General features: G+C 51.3%; 1 protein-coding gene across 1 annotated transcript in view; it reads left to right on the forward strand.

Annotated features, from left to right (window-relative positions):
- The window catches only part of LOC122369223 (neuronal acetylcholine receptor subunit alpha-7-like), a gene marked incomplete at its 5' end in the record, with an annotated part of 44286 nt that overhangs the window by 15942 nt on the left and 11839 nt on the right, over positions 1-16505 (forward strand). Inside the window, 4 exons of the mRNA XM_043343787.1 lie at positions 2861-3041; positions 3313-3385; positions 7853-8047; positions 11790-11876. Coding sequence (XP_043199722.1) covers positions 2861-3041; positions 3313-3385; positions 7853-8047; positions 11790-11876 — 536 coding nt within the window. The remainder of the gene's footprint in view (positions 1-2860; positions 3042-3312; positions 3386-7852; positions 8048-11789; positions 11877-16505) is intronic.

The raw sequence follows: 16505 nt of genomic DNA on the forward strand, positions 1-16505 counted from the left end.
TGCGAATTGCGCAGCATACTGCAGGTCGCTGTTGGAAAGTCGACACTCGACACCGCTCTGCTGATAACACAGTTCGAATGGCCATTATATTGTAAAATATCGCCCGTCTCATCACAGAAAAAATGATCAAAGAACGGAGTGGTAAAGTACCTTGACTTAAATGGCAGATCTGGAGCGTAATGTTTAAAATAAAGTGGTTTGATCTTTAGCAGTTTTCAGTATTCTTCGGTAGTATCGGTTTGGTATCTGTTTCCCATTGTTCTTGAAATTGGCGTTCACCTATACACAAGTTTTGAATTAGCCTGTGCCACAATATTCGCCAGAACGAGCACTGCGGCCACTGGTCCAGGGCCTCGTCTAACATGTTAACTGGGGGGGCAATTGCCTCCCCAGTGGAGCGGATTGCCCCCCCAGTGGCCAACATTTGCCCCCCCAGTCAAAACGTTAACTTCTCACAAAATTACCTTCTCCGCAATACGTTTTTGTTAGGAATCTTACATGGATTTAACGAGAAACATTAAATGTTTTGTTCAATAACTGTTCAGTGTTCATGGCTACGGGAAAAGATAGGGTTTTGTGATTTTCAGAGCTGTGCCCTGTTTCACGGCACGCCGTTCACTCCGCTTCAGCGCGCTTCACTGAAGCGGCGAGTTAAACGGAACTTCCGATGCTAAGGTAAGACGTCATCACTAAACGCCAGCACGCTGTATTATATTGCTTGCAGTAGGTATTGTTTCGCATTGAAATCAGAAATATGGCTGTTACATTTTATGTTTGTATTCCGCGACATATCTCAATGCGAAGCAATACTGCAAGCAATATAATACAACACGCTGTTGTTTTGTGATGAGGTCATACCTTAGCATCGGAGGACGGAGGTTCCGTTTACTACCTCACCGCTTCAGTGAAGCGCGCTGAAGCGAAGTGAAGGGGCGTGCCGTGAAACAGGGCCCAGAGAGCGCCGAGTAGTAAATCATAAAATGTCAGCTGGCCAGCAACCCAGCTCGTGTTTGCCTCCCCTCCCCCCCCCCCACAAACATACAAACTCAATGAAACGCCCAACACGGATAGTACCTATGTTTATCACTGTCTGGTGGGTCAATGTGAAGGGGTAGCACACTAATGTTAACCCTCGCCGGTATTGGCGTTTTTCCAGTCGCGAACGTATAAGGGGGGGGGGGGGGCGTTGGACCCCCTTGCTGTTTCGCCCCTGATCGAGCTAGAACTTCGCGGAACAAACGACCGTGTTGCCCGTGACGAGAGGAAAACGATGATACCCAATTTCAAGATCCTTAGTCATCAACTGACCTTCCAGGTCAGGTCAATGACCTAAAAGTCGGGGAAATCGGGACCTGTTAGAACGTCGTAAAGGGTGGCTGTTATGGTTTTTTCGGGGTGCTGATCACGGATACCATGTTAGTTATGATAATAGATAATGTCTCCATGCATTAAGGCCAGGTCGGGTCAGATCAGGTCAGATCAACCAGTAAGGATTTTGCCGGTTATTCGTAGTAGGTGGCAAACACCTCTGACAGCTTCGTAACATGTTGCGAAGGCACCAAAACTTCTACGTAATTGTTCAAATGGCTGCTAAATTCGAAATCAGCTCCAAAAACTAGTCTAAAAGCGTGTTAAACTCGAAAAAGTGAACCGAGGTCATCAAAGGTCAATGACCTGACCTGACCTTTCGGAGACCTTGACACCCACCCTAATGCATGGGAGCAACATCATATTCCATGTTTAAACGCTTGAAACCACGAAAAGACTGCAAACGCTCGGCTAATGCGAGCCGACGTAGGCCGAATTGCGATTCCGGATAAACCTGGTCTCGAAAAGTAACTCACAGGTCAAAGGTCATTTGGGTCAGGGTCATGAAAGTTTCAGAGTTGGTGTGAAATTGATAAACGCGAGGGTACTGAAAGTTGTGTCGCGATCGGTCGCTTTTTGCGCGACTTATTTGCGAAAAACCGAGAGGAGTCCGTTCGACCCTCCCCCCCCCCCCCCCGCACCCTTCTGCTATGCATACGGGCGAGGGTTACCGTATGGCGCAGATCGCCTATTTTGATTTTTGTTTTGTTTTCTTTTGTTAAAAAAATCATGTTCTCAGGGCTGTGACGAAAAACAAGTGGCCTAAATCCGGTGAGAAAACAGGATTTGGGGGTACCCTAGGTTTGGCTCCTTCAGTCTCTGCCCCCCCAGTGAAAATTCCTTAGACGAGGCCCTGCACTGGTCTCGGTTCGAATCGCATCGGAGCCGTGTCAGCGGAGACCATTAAACCGAGAGGTGTGGTGGCCATTTCATTTGCACTTTGGGCCGTTCGCTGTCGTTCCGCGTAGCTGTTAAGAGTCAGTTATTGGCTGGGCAGATATCTGAGGGCACCGTTCCGCCCCTCCCGCTCCGGGCCGTACCGCTCCCCGCTCTGCACCGAACCCCTCCCCGCTCTGTACCGACCCCTCCCCGCTCTGCATCGGACCCCTCCCCGCTCTGTACCGACCCCTCCCCGCTCTGCACCGGACCCCTCCCCGCTCTGTACCGGACCCCTCCCCGCTCTGTACCGACCCCTCCCCGCTCTGTACCGACCCCTCCCCGCTCTGCATCGGACCCCTCCCCGCTCTGTACCGACCCCTCCCCGCTCTGTGCCGGATCGCTCCCCGCTCTGCACCGGACCGCTCCCCGCTCTCTGCACCGTAGTGCCGACTCTCCCGAGCTCTGAGTGACTCTGAGTGACTTTGAGCACGCCTAGCAAACACCTCACATACAAACGCACAACAAACCCCGCACACGTGCACCGAACCCTCCCACGCCAGTACGAGTAGTTTGCTCGTCCTGGTCCCAGCCGACACCGCACTCTGTGTTGCAGCGCCGACGAGAAGTTTGACGGCACGTACCACACAAACGTGGTGGTGAAAAACAACGGCAGCTGTCTGTACGTGCCGCCGGGCATCTTCAAGTCCACCTGCAAGATCGACATCACCTGGTTCCCGTTCGACGACCAGGAGTGCAACCTCAAGTTCGGCTCCTGGACTTACGACGGATGGCAGGTACGAGGCCCAGCGCTCCCCTTCGCTTCATGCTGGCTTATGTAAATGTTATTACATGGTCCATATGCAGGTAATGTGCCCTCTAGCAGCATCTATTGCATCGTTACCTCCCACTTACGGAGGTGTGAACTAACTTCAGCATTCACAGTAGGCTCTAAGCAGCGCCTCCGTTGTGATTGCTATGTGTTTCCCAGCCTCTGACCAGCAATTGTTTCGACGTGTTGTCTCAGCCTCTGACCATCGTCTCCGTTTCGGCTGTCACGTGTTTCAGCTGGATCTGATCCTGCCGTCTGAGGAGGGCGACGCCAGCAGTTTTCTACCGAACGGCGAGTGGACGCTGCTGGGTATGTGTTCCGCCGCGCCGCCCGGGCTGGCCACCCCGGGCCGAGCGCCGGCACGCGGGGACGGTCCGGGCCGGTCAGCAGTGGCACACTGTCGGCTGTGTGTCAGCAGCGGCACAGTGTCGACTGTGTGTCATCAGGGGCACACTGTCGGCTGTGTGTCCACTGTCGGCTGTGTGTCACCAGCGGCACACTGTCGGCTGTGTGTCCACTGCCGGCTGTGTGTCATCAGGGGCACACTAACCGTGTTTACATAGGGTTCCCTTAATCTTCCCCTATTTGTCTCTTAAATGTCCCTTATAAAGGAATCCTCTGTCTCCTTTACCTCGCTTCACTACAAATATGGCGCAACTAAGTCATTCTAGAAGCAGTTTGCAATTGTTACTTACCTTTAGGGCTCTCCCAAATAGCTTCCAGACCAGACACTGAGGTAAAAGTGATAGCACATGAAAGCTCAAAGCAAGAAAAATCAGAAAACTATCTGGCATTTAACATACTTAAAAGGGCTAAGCTATTATTCAAGTAGGTATAATCACATCCACGGCAATATCAGAACACCGCACCTGTCGAATTTCCGCCTTGACTTTCTGCCGTTTATGCGTTAATGCCACTTAAAAATCCTCAGTCAGCGCACGTGCGCTTGTCGAGTCGGGGACCACCATTCGGACGATTCGGAACTGCCGGCCAATCAGCACGCCGCTTTTGTGATGTGATAGTTTGAGAACCACTGGATATGGTAGCGTAGCAGCTTTTGGAAAGGCGCTACGCTACCAAATCCTCCCCTATTTGTCGCTTAAAGAGGGAATTGAAGGGCAGGATAAAATTACTTCAAAATATGAATTGTTGAATTTCGAGTATTAAATAAGCCCAATTTATATTGTTTACAGCATAAACGATGCTTAGTATGCTTCTAACAACAATAGCGTCCATAGCAAGGTTACACGCGAGCGCTATGATGCCTAAAATTCGATCTGAAAATAGGGGAGAAATAGGGGAAGATTAAGGGAACCCTATGTAAACACGACTACTGTCGGCTGTGTGTCCACTATCGGCTGTGTGTCACCAGCGGCACACTGTCGGCTGTGTGTCCACTGCCGGCTGTGTGTCATCAGGGGCACACTGTCGGCTGTGTGTCCACTGTCGGCTGTGTGTCATCAGGGGCACACTGTCGGCTGTGTGTCACACTGTCGGCACACTGTCGGCTGTGTGTCACACTGTCGGCACACTGTCGGCTGTGTGTTCACTGTCAGCGGTGGCACACTGTTGGCTGTGTGTCACCAGTGTCACACTGTCGGCACACTGTCGGCTGTGTGTCACCAGCGGCACACTGTCAGCTGTATGTCCACTGTCGGCACACTGTCAGCTGTGTGTCATCAGTGACACACTGTCGGCTGTGTGTCCACTGTCGGCACACTGTCGGCTGTGTTTCGCACTGTCGGCTTACTGTCGACTGTGTTTCACACTGTCGGCACACTGTCGGCTGTGTGTCCACTGTCGGCACACTGTCGGCTGTGTGTCCACTGTCGGCACACTGTCGGCTGTGTGTCCACTATCGGCACACTGCCGACGGTGGCCCCGGCTATTAGGACGACTGAATTGAATAACTGAGGATTGGGTCGCTCCGTTCTATATAGAGATGCCAATTTCAAACCAAATCCGAACCGATACCAGCTAAAAATATGGTAGATACAAAAAGTTAAATAATGTACAGGGAAAATGAAAAAGAACTGAATATTAACATTTGAGTTACGAAATATTCCCACTACGAGGGAAAAACTAATGTATCCATTGATAGGTAAAGTTATAGCAAAATTAAAGACTTGGAGAAACGAATACAAAAACAATATTGTTTAAGTATCGGTCTGTCAAACATTTGGTTTCTGATTGACATCTCTGCTCAGCTGCCGCAGCGCTCTACTCGCCTTTCGTTGCACATAAATTAAAAATTAAATAATGTCGCTGAATAATGTGCGCTGCTGCTTGTCTACATGTTCGTACACAAGTCGTGCTCTTATACGGTCACAAGCTCTCTTCTTTTATGTGTATGTTTGTAGTGTATAAAAAATATTTTTTTTGGTGAATGCAGGTATATGACTTTAACCCACAAAATCAAATAAACCAAACAAAACGCATCAGCTTTAAACCTAAATGGATGAAGCTTACATATGTAGAATGCAGAGCCTTTTAGCAGGAACCTAACCTAGCACGGTAGGAAATGCATTATAATACAGAATCACAGACCTCTATAGTCTATATGCATCACCATAGACGACTAGTTAGAGCACACATAGTATGAAGTAGTTGATGGTAGTTCACATGAATGCGGTCGCCTATGGCAGAATGCATACATTTGCTGATTACATTAAAATCGGCGTCAAAAATTCAGTTCACACCATAGATACATAAAGGAAGGTTTACAGTTTTTTTTTTTTAGCAAAGATACGCTTCCCTAGCCGGCGTTAATGTACTTTATCCTTAGACCATAACAAGAGAGTATTTTCGCATTAACCCCATGCATGAAATTGCATTTTGATGGCGATAGGTTGTTGACACTCATGCCGGGCCTATCGGTTTCCTGCCCCTCCCCTCCGTCTCGCTATTGAGTTAGCGAGATCTGTACAAAAAGGATCATACTGATCGATACAGGACAGCAAATATTGCCACTTTAAGGTCACAGGTCTACCGGTGACCTCTGAGGTCATGTCAAAAGCGTAAAAGTGATGGTCCGATTTACTGAGAAATAGTGTCGCTTAAGCTGGTCACGGAACAATTATTTTAGCGCTATTGCGCTGGTCATGTATGTAACTACTTCCGCGTCGATTGACATACCATTTGTTGGGAAGGTTAACTTGAATATCAGCCCTGGGTCAGGTCAGGTCAAAACCGATGAGGTCAGTAAGCTGGTGGACGGAGACCATGCTCCATACCTATCATTCGATTCGAGTCCTTTGGTGTCTTTTGCAATTCGCTGCCTCAGTTCAATTAAGATTTAAGAGTTCTTTATAAAAGAAAGCCTCCAATGATTCCAACGACCTTAGTGGCGTCATACTCATATGTACATATATGGCGCCATGCAAAATTAAGCATATGCAAAATTAAGCATTGAGCATCGCGAGAAGGGTGTCGAATCACGAAAAATACGAGCTCGAGATTGTTTTCGGTTACGACCGGCGCTAAATAAGGAGGTTCCATATTTTCCCATTTATGTATAATTGTGGATAAGGCCAATGGACGGCAGCTCAGTTTTCTATTACAAAAAATATCTTGAGATAAAGATGTAACGGCTGGAAGCTTAATGAAAGTGTCGTCCTTTTGTGAGATATTTATGGACACTGAGAGCGTTGCAAATTTTCAATATTTTTGACCATGCAGCAGTTAACTTACGACCTATGGCCAGTGACTTTAGTAATCGAAAATGCAATGGACAAAGATTTGACTTGAAGCAAAGCTTCCCAATTTGGCCGAGAGGTCAAACATCAGAACAATAGCAGCTGAGATTCACATTAGCATGCCTGGTTATAGAAATCTGTAAAAGTGTTCAGAGATCTATGGTATGGTAATAAATATTCAATTTTTTATGTCACAGTCAAGCAATTGTAGCACATAAATAGAAAATCCTCTTCAAACACATAAATAAGAAGAAAATACAAATCTAAGCAGAATAATGAATAAAGTGGTGCAATAAATACTGCATGTACATAGTTTCATTTAAAGTGCATGTAACTAACCGTGAAGGACCACCGAGGGCTATGGGAGGCTGAACGATAAGAGCACGACTTGCTGTACACAAGTGGCGTGGATAGATCGGTGAGTTTGTCACTGGGCTTTCTTAGCCGGCGCCTCGCTGGGCTGGGCAGCAAGGTCCTCCCACGCCTTGCTGCGGAATGATTGGGCAGGGTATGACTCGGCTCCTGGGCTGTGGAGTAAAAACAACAGGTGGCAGTCCAAACACTGTCAAAAATGAATCCTAACGTAATCTGAAATACGTGAAATTAGACAACTTGAGGTCACCAAATGTCCATTTCTTCAAAATTTCAATGTTTACAAATAAAACCTCATTTTCTGAACAAACGAAAGCACCTCATTTCCTGAATGAATAGACGCAAAGCGACAAAAACATACCTCTTTTGGCGTTTACAAGGCCTGATGTCAGTTTTCCCACAGTAAAATATGTTGACATTGGGAGCTCATGTCGAAAACGGTATTATGTGTGTGTTAAATTGAGGAAACGATTGGGCGCCTGGGTGCCAGATTTTAACAACTTTCTCTGAAAAGTAAACAAAGAGAGTTCGGTCTCCTCCCCAGCAAGGCGTGGGCACAGATTTGTAAGATGGCTTAAAGTGTCTAAAAGAGCATCATTCCAAGCCACTTCATACTTACTTGGAAATGTGTCTAAAATATTGTTTAACTGGGTGTTTTGTGCCTCCATGTTTTGTGTTCTACCTGCTTTCTCTCTCCTCTGTGTTTTAGGTGTACCGGGGATTCGAAACGAGCTCACGTATGCCTGTTGTCCACAACCGTACATTGATATAACGTACCAGATACTGATCCGGCGGCGCACGCTGTACTATTTCTCCAACCTGATAGTACCGTGCGTGCTGATCGCCTCCATGGCCGTGCTGGGCTTCACGCTGCCGCCCGACAGCGGCGAGAAACTCAGCCTAGGTAAACGGGCGCGCCGCGCGCCGCCGCCTCCACAGTCGTCTGTTAGCGTGACCCGTCTTTTGTTCTCCGTACATTGGAGGTGAGGTGCCGTGCCCCAACAACTATCTTATGGAGCTACTGTCGCAGGCTTCACTTCCCTGAGTTCATTGAAGTAGATAGTCTACGATTCAGAAGTAAATTCAGTTCATGAAGAACTGCTTTTGAATAATTTTGCTTCTCACTAATTTCAGCCATGCCTATCCTAAAGGGCAAAATCATGGGTCTGGCCGCTGACGCCGCTTGAATTTGCACGGCTTCCCCCAATCCCTGCCGTAGAACCCGTGTAGCGCCGCTGCTCCCCGTCCCCTCTGTGTGGCGGCCAGCCCCGAGCAACCCCAGGCGCGGCACCTCACCTCAGCTCACCTCAGCTCAGCTCGGGCTCAGCTCGGGCTTGACTCGGGCTCGGATTGGACTCAGCTCGGGCTCAGCTCAGGCTCGGACTGGGCTCTTTTCGGGTTCAGCTCGGGCTCGGGCTCGGGCTTGATTCGGGCTCGGGTTGGGCTCAGCTCGGGTTCAGCTCGGGTTCAGCTCGGGTTCGGATCGGGCTTGGGTTGCGCTCTGCTCGGGCTCAGCTCGGGCTCGGGCTGCGCTCGGTCTCGGCTCGGGCTCAGCTCGGGCTGCGCTCGGCTCGGGCCCGACTCGGTCTCGGCTCGGGCTCAGCTCGGGCTCAGCTCGGGCTCAGCTCGGGCTCGGCTCGGGCTCAGCTCGGGCTCACCTCGGGTCTGTCGGCTGATCGCCAATGACGTCACGTGTACACCTGTTCGGCAGGGCTGCCCGGCGTGCGCCACCAGATCCTGTACGCCTGTTGTTCCGAGCCGTACAGCAGCATCACGTACACGGTGAAGCTGCAGCGGCGCACCTTCTACTACGTGCATAACCTGGTCCTTCCCGGCATCCTCATATCGGGCATGGTGCTGCTCGTCTTTACCCTGCCACCGGCGTCGGGCGAGAAACTTAGTCTAGGTAGGCAGACCGTGGTACAGCTGTGTCCAAAACTCTTCGACTATCTGTGACCCGTGCGTCTCTGTCTGTGACCCCCGCCTCTCTGACTATCTGTGACCCACTCCACTCTGACTGTCTGTGACCCCGCCTCTCTGTCTGTCTGTGACCCCCGCCTCTCTCACTGTCTGTGACCCCCGCCTCTCTGACTGTCTGTGACCCCCGCCACTCTGTCTGGCCTTCTGATCCTCACGCACTGCTGTCTTGTGCCACACTCTACCCCTGGGTTGTGTGATTCCATAGTTTTTTTTCCTGGTTTCCGTGAATTTCATCCTAATCCTGGCTGGTGTGGTCCTACATATAGTTCTCACTCTACCTCAGGTAATGAAGTCCTGTGGTCCTTGCGTTGTGCCCGAGCATCATGATTGTGTGGCTCTCACTGTCCAGGGTTAATACGGCTCATTAGTTATTACTCTCCTCCTGGATGTATGACTCTGCGGTTCTTTCTCTGTCCCTGGTTTCTGTGGTTCTCATCTGCCTCTGCGTGGTGTCGCTCTTTGGTTCTCACAGTGCCCCTGGGTTGTGTGTTTCTGTGGTTCTATCACCGCCTCTGCAGGCCTACTGAAACATCGACTCGCCGTGCCCTCAGCCCTATCTCGATCCCGCTACGTTCCTCTTCTCTCTCTCTCTCTCTCTCTCTCTCTCTCTCTCTCTCTCTCTCTCTCTCTCTCTCTCTCTCTCTCTCTCTCTCTCTCTCTCTCTCTCTCTCTCTCTCTCTCTCTCTCTCTCTCTCTCTCTCTCTCTCTCTCCCTCTCTCTCCCTCTCTCTCTCTCCCTCCCTCTCTCTCTCTCTCTCTCTCTCTCTCTCTCTCTCTCTCTCTCTCTCTCTCTCTCTCTCTCTCTCTCTCTCTCTCTCTCTGGCTGTCGCCACCCTGCCGCTATATGTCGTATACGCCAAATACTGTCATCTGCTCCGTTGATGTGCCAGTTTAATCTATGTATGTATGTTTCAGGCTTACTGTCGTATGTCGATGCCCTTCACATTAGTTATCCAGATTGTTCTCCGCAAAAAGACATTGTGGAGACTTTTCACACCGGATTATCTTTTAACTAGTCGGTCAAATCAGGCCAGACCGGTTTCGACTCCGATCGACTTTCCGTGCTTTCTCAAAGACATTTCATTCCGAAGAAAGACGTAAATGAATACATGGTTAAACAAAACTGTACGTAAATGAATGCATAGTTAAACACACCTGTATGCTGTTAACTGTGTACTACTCAGTACTCATACATGCTATCCCCGTAAACAGGCCCGCCATACGCCTTTTCAGTCCCAGCATGTGTTTGCAGCTTTTTAATTTCTATAAGTTTTGTTCGAATTTAATTTTCTTTTCTTTTTCCTTTTTTGATACGTGCCCTTGGCAGCAAGATACCCTTTTTGATTTTACTGCGCTTTCCTTTTTCTGTCCATCAGCGAACCCGAGTGTGTGGTGCTCAGTCTCTTCCCATTACCCCCGTGCAGGGCGGATGATGGATCTGCAGACTGCTGCATTTGTGCAATGTGCCCCCCCCCCCCATACCTGAAAATGTCCCATGTGGATAAACTTATTTTTGCCATAAGCTTGTGATCCTTCTGTGTTTTCTGCCATATTGGTCTATGATGAAAAAAACGGCCATTTTAGGACGTTCGCATCCCTATTGTCTTACATATGGAATGGACCGTTGTGATTGTATTATAGGTGCCCAAATTTTATCATTCTCATTGACAAGTGACAAGCATTCCATCAGTTTATCTATCTGTCTGTCTATCTATCTATCTATCTATCTATCTATCTATCTATCTATCTATCTATCTATCTATCTATCTATCTATCTATCTATCTATCTATCTATCTATCTATCTATCTATCTATCTATCCATCTATCTATCTATCTATCCATATATCTGTTTGTCTATCTATCTGTCTATCTCGACGTTTTATTAGTTATCGAATGGTTATTTTCTATTCAGTTGTCTTTTGTTCGTCCCTTTCCGTGCACTTTGTTTCCTCCTTGTTCTCGTTTCCAATGGTGATCTCCTGCCAGTGTCGTTTGGTGTTGGCCAGCCGCCGTGTGTGCCCCTCAGTTCAGAGACCCCTGACCCTGCTGTGACCCCGGCGGCGGAGACGGCTCCGGGGTCAGGTCACGGCCGGCCCGTTAACCGTGTGTTCTGTCACCAGGCGTCACAGTGCTTCTCTCCCTGACCGTTTTCCTCAACCAAGTGGCTGCCAATATGCCAGAGACCTCAGAGGCGGTGCCGCTGCTAGGTAACGCTCGCCGCCGGCCCGCTGCTCTGGGACGCCCGGGGGGTGGCCGCCCAGTCTAAATTGCCCGCCTCGATGTTGTGACTGCGGCCGCGTAAATCACAACTAGAGCCCGTGTGTTCTCGTAACCGGCGCCAGCGCTGACGTCAAGTCCAATAATGCCTGTACAACTACTGTTTTATAGACAGCGAAACAACTCTGCATGCCGTGTTTTCTGTTTGTTTCTTTTTTTTAAAGCATGCAACACTGACGAGCCTTCTTCTCAGCCTAGTCCTGATTCTGAATGTCCTCGGGCATTGGGTACCGCAGCCGTATCATGTATGTATGCTCCATACCTTGTGACCATTCATTTCCGAAAGCACCAGCACCTGTGCCATACCAGCCGTGTCTCAGCGCACTGCGGCCCGGGCGTGTATTCGCAGCACTGTTAACTAAAGCCCGCCGTCTTCCTTCCCGTTTTAGGTGTCACAATTTTGCTATCACTCACTGTCTTTCTAAACATGGTGAGCGACAGTATGCCAACTACCTCGGACGCAGTACCACTCATAGGTAAACAGGGAGGGGCGGCAGGGGAGCGGGCACCCGGGGCCCTGCCGAAATCCCCCGCCCCAGGGTCTCTCTGTGCCGGCCCGGGCTCCCGAATCCTCTGGGAGTGGGCGCCGCCCGGTCTGCCGGCCGGCACCAGATGCAGTGCCTGCGGCAGATAGAGGCACGCGCTGTGGTGAGAGCCCCCCCCCCCAGCCACAGAGCACGCTCCTGCAGGGGACGGCCGGCGCCGTGCCGCCGAGTAGTCCAGTCGACCCTCGCTCTCCCTCCGCCACCCTCCGCCGGCCGCCCTCTGTGTACTCTGTATGTACAGAACGGACGGCGGCGCGCAGCCTCTGCACCACCGGCGCTGACTGCCGTCCGTCCGTCCGTCCGTCCGTCCGTCCGTCCGTCCGTCTGTCTGTCTGTCTGTCTATCTGTCTGTGTCTGTCTGTTCTCGCAGCCCACCCTAGCGCTCCAGTATCCGAGGTCGCATGGTTGTTGGCCGGCCCGTGTGGTGACCGCCGGCCGGCCGCTTCAGTGTGGTCGTTAGCCGCCGAGTGCGGAACAGCGAGCAGAGCGGCTGATCGGTCCCTGCGCCCGCCCGACCGGTCCCTGTGTTGCAGGCGTCACTATCCTCCTATCGCTGACCGTGTTCTCTCTGATGATAAGCGACGCTTTGCCGGAGACGTCGGACGCGGTCCCGCTCATAGGTCAGCCAGTGAGGCGTCGTGCATGTCGCGCCTGTTGGCCTGCGGCCGGGCGGCGGCGGGAGCGGCGGCGGCGCGGGGACGACCGGGGCACGTCACAATCCCTGTCTGCACGCTCGGACTAACTCCAAACGGCGGCCACCGGCAGACAAACCGATGCCAGTCTCATCAGAGTTTCCATCGCGGTATGGGAGTTGGCTCCTCTAGCGCCGCACGGGGAGGGCGCCCTGATGTGGGGGAGCGGCCGGCGCCCCCAGACGTGGCCGGGGGGGGGGGGGTGCAGTGCAGGCTCACACCTTGTCGCCGGGGTCGCGGGCCAGCCGTCACAGTGCCTGCCAACCGGGAACGGCAGCCTGGCTGAGAGCGCCTGGTCAGAGCACCGCTCGGGCAGAGCAGAGAGCCGGGAGGGCAGAGCACCCAGGAGGGAAGAGAGCCGGGAGGGCAGAGCACCCGGGAGGGCAGAGCACCGGGAGGGCAGAGCACCCGGGAGGGCAGAGTGTCGTGCGGGCAGGGTCCTGAGACAATCGAGATTCTAGGCGTGTAGTGCAGAGTACTTGGTGGGAACTGGGAAGTGCAGTCTACAGATTCTTAGTAGAACAGTGTAGAGTCCAGAGGGCTGCGAGAACAGTGAGAGTCTGAAATCCCGGGAGAACAGTACACTGTCCCGGAAGGATAGAACACTGTCCCGGGAGGACAGTCCCGGGAGAACAGTGAACTGTCCCGTAATGACAATACAGTGGCCCCGAGAGGACAGTACACTGCCCCGGAAGGACAATACACTGTCCCGAGAGGACAGTACACTATCCCGGGAGGACAATACAGTGGTCCCGGGAGGAGAGTGCAAAGACGTGGGAGAACAGTTTGTCCGGGTGACTTTAGCGGCGACGCCGTTAGAAGTTTGTAGTCGTTTCGAGACACAAAAGTCAGGATACAATGTGGTTAGAAAACGTTGGGCACCATGGCAATCCGATGAGTCCCAGGGACAGTCACCCGTAATTATGCACCTGCAGTATGTGAAATCTTTCTAGATAGAGGCAAACATTTGCTATCTCCATGCAAAGTTTAAACCTGGCATAATAGTTAGTTACAGTTTAATTACAGCATGGAACCTTCTGAAGTTTTATGGCGAAGACTTCTATGTCCAATAAATTGTTTTATTTTCGAGTCTGAGAACTTACAGCCTTATCACATAACAAAGTGGTTGAGTGGGACTATAAATCTGTTCCTGAAAGGTCAGTTGCAAAATATTGCTAGGATGACGAGGATACTGGAAATCAGGGCCATCCCGAGGTGGACCGGGTGCTGAGTGCTGACAGTCGGTCAATAGACAGACGTCTATCGCCCCCTGCCCTCACTGTATCAGGGCATAAAGTTGGTGAATGTGACGAGTCAGGACGGCGCCAGCGCTCACCTCATAGGTACCGTCTACTTCCAACGCAGACCTTACCAATTGGGCCATAGAAATCACCACCTCCACAACAGTACAGTCCCCGCTTATCGCAGCTTCTGATATAAGAAACACGTCCATTCAAAGGATTTTGGCAACTGTCTCACCACAGCTTAATACTAAATTAAAATTAAAATGTCTGTGCTCATAAATTATTTTTATTTTATTAAAAGAAGTAAGGTTAGAATATTATGTTGGGAAGGTAACATTTCCACTCTGGACGGAATCAGCTGTTACCCTGCCGTCTGCCGTTTGTGAGGGAGCCCGAGCCATGTAACCTGTCCTTTAGCCAGACAGCAGTCCTGCTGTTTGACTGTCCACCAGCTCCGTCACTTTCCGCCGCCGCCCCGCCGCGGTCCGCCGCCGCACCGTGCCCGCGCCTGCCGCCGCTGTCAGCTGTCAGCTGCTGTCAGCTGCTGCTACTGCTGTCAGCTGTGACCACTGTCAGCTGTGACTGCTGTCAGCTGTCAGCTGCGACTGCTGTGACTGCTGTCAGCTGTGACTGCTGTCAGCTGCGACTGCTGTCAGCTGCGACTGCTGTCAGCTCTGACCGCTATCAGCTGTGACTGCTGTCAGCTGTGACCGCTGTCAGCTGTAACTGCTGTCAGCTGCGAGACTCTGCGGCCGTTACGGCAGCCTCGTATAGGCCGAGCCCGCCCAGCCGGCCGCTTAGAGCAGCTGTGGCGCCGCTGTCGAGCCGCAGGCCGCCGAATGCCGCCACCGCGACCGGCACCGAGACCTCGCCGGGGATCGCCGCGTTCTATAGTCGAGATTGGCATGCTCTGTTCTCTTGCTCCGGCGGCCACCACCCGAACGTAGCCGGGCCACCGCCACCTAATCGAGCGCCGATAATCTGACCAGCCACCCGGGCTGTGCTGCCTCTCCAGTCTCCTTCTCTCCCTTCTCGACCCTCTTTCGGTAGCAGCTAGCGGCACCTCGCTGGTAGCGCCACTCTCACCTCACCTCATCGATGGCGTTAATGTGCTCACAGGAATGGGCCGCTCTTTGTTTGTTACGGAGGTGATGTAGGGTAGGGAAAGGAAAAGACATTACAAAAACACAAACTTGTAATGTAAACTCTTCGTCTCAGCGAAGCGAATACAGTGCATTTTGCTCGCGCTTTCCTGTCTTCTCGGGAAAGCCAAGAAAATTACAGACAGGTAACACGTTGTTTGGGCTTCTTAGCATAACTTCTTTAAAAAACCACATGAATTATACAATTAAAAATATACATCGGGTTATGGCAGTCACCGAATTCTATCCCCACCCACCATCAATTCATCTCAACGGCTGTTGCGAGACTTGCTTCAATATAATTGCATCACATCCGGTTTTTGGCCGATATAGTTGTGACAGTAGATGATGAAAAGAGGCTAACAAATCTCAATAACAATTAAAAGACAGACACATAAATCTGGGCCACGGAGTGGCGGCTGCTAGCGGCTGAATCGCAGTTCAGTAATCAATCATGTAGGCCACATTTTGCACTGAAAAGCGCTATGATTCAACCACTGCGGCCTCAACTAATCACTGATATTTTGCAATGTCAACTAACAAGGCCTCCAAATTCGTTTGTGATTCATCCTCTGCTTTCTTTTACACAAATTTAGTTTTTTTTTTCTTGCGCTCCTTGCGGTTGTTTCACGTCTGTCGAGTGGAGGTGGCTAGGAATAGGAGACTACCGCGGCGCAATGTGGCGAACTGCACTGTCCCGTCCGTCCCCCTTCTGTTCCGGCACCTCGCTGGGGCTCAAAGGCCGGAATGGGCCGGGCGTCTCTGCCTCAGCCGGCTGGGCGGAATGACAGGGCGGAATGGTGCTCAGGCGCCGGCTGGCCGATAACAGATGGCTTCCGGCCGTTCATCTGGAGTCGGCCAGTGGCGGCGGACGGGCCGCGCCCCGGTCAGGTCACATCGGTCAGGCACCGCGACACCGCGCCGAGAGGCTGCCGACCTCCGCAGTCCGGCGCCGGGCGCCCCGGGTAGTGGTGTCAATCGGAATTTGAATATTCGGAATTCCGATTTTGTTCAATGTCCAATTTGGAATTCAGTTGGACAATGGCTGCAGGCTTTGGACAACTTTGGACAATCGCTTGCTACACCTCAACATTTTTAAAAAGTAGTCGTGTTTAAATTGATTGGCTATTAGGCTCAGCTTTCGATATGATTAACACTTTTGAGCTTGTAATGGTACATGGAAAGCAAATTAAATAGCAGTGTTGAGTGTAAACTATTGCGTAGGTGTCGGACATCTTTGGACAAATGGCTGGCTTGGACATTTTTGGACGGACAATCGACGTAAGCATTGGACATTGGACGGACTTTGGACATACGTTTTCTGAAATTGACACCACTAGCCCCGGAGCAGGGACGGGGGAGGGGGGGGGGGGGGGGCGCCACGAGTAGTCTGCCGAGCGGGTCCCAGGAATACCGGCAGGCTGAGCCGACCCAGCTGAGTTGAGGCTTCTGAACTCGACCCAGCGGGACTGCAAAACTGTC

Source organism: Amphibalanus amphitrite, unplaced genomic scaffold, assembly GCF_019059575.1.
Source record: "Amphibalanus amphitrite isolate SeventyFive unplaced genomic scaffold, NRLGWU_Aamphi_draft 001017F_arrow, whole genome shotgun sequence".
Classification (NCBI taxonomy): domain Eukaryota; kingdom Metazoa; phylum Arthropoda; class Thecostraca; order Balanomorpha; family Balanidae; genus Amphibalanus; species Amphibalanus amphitrite.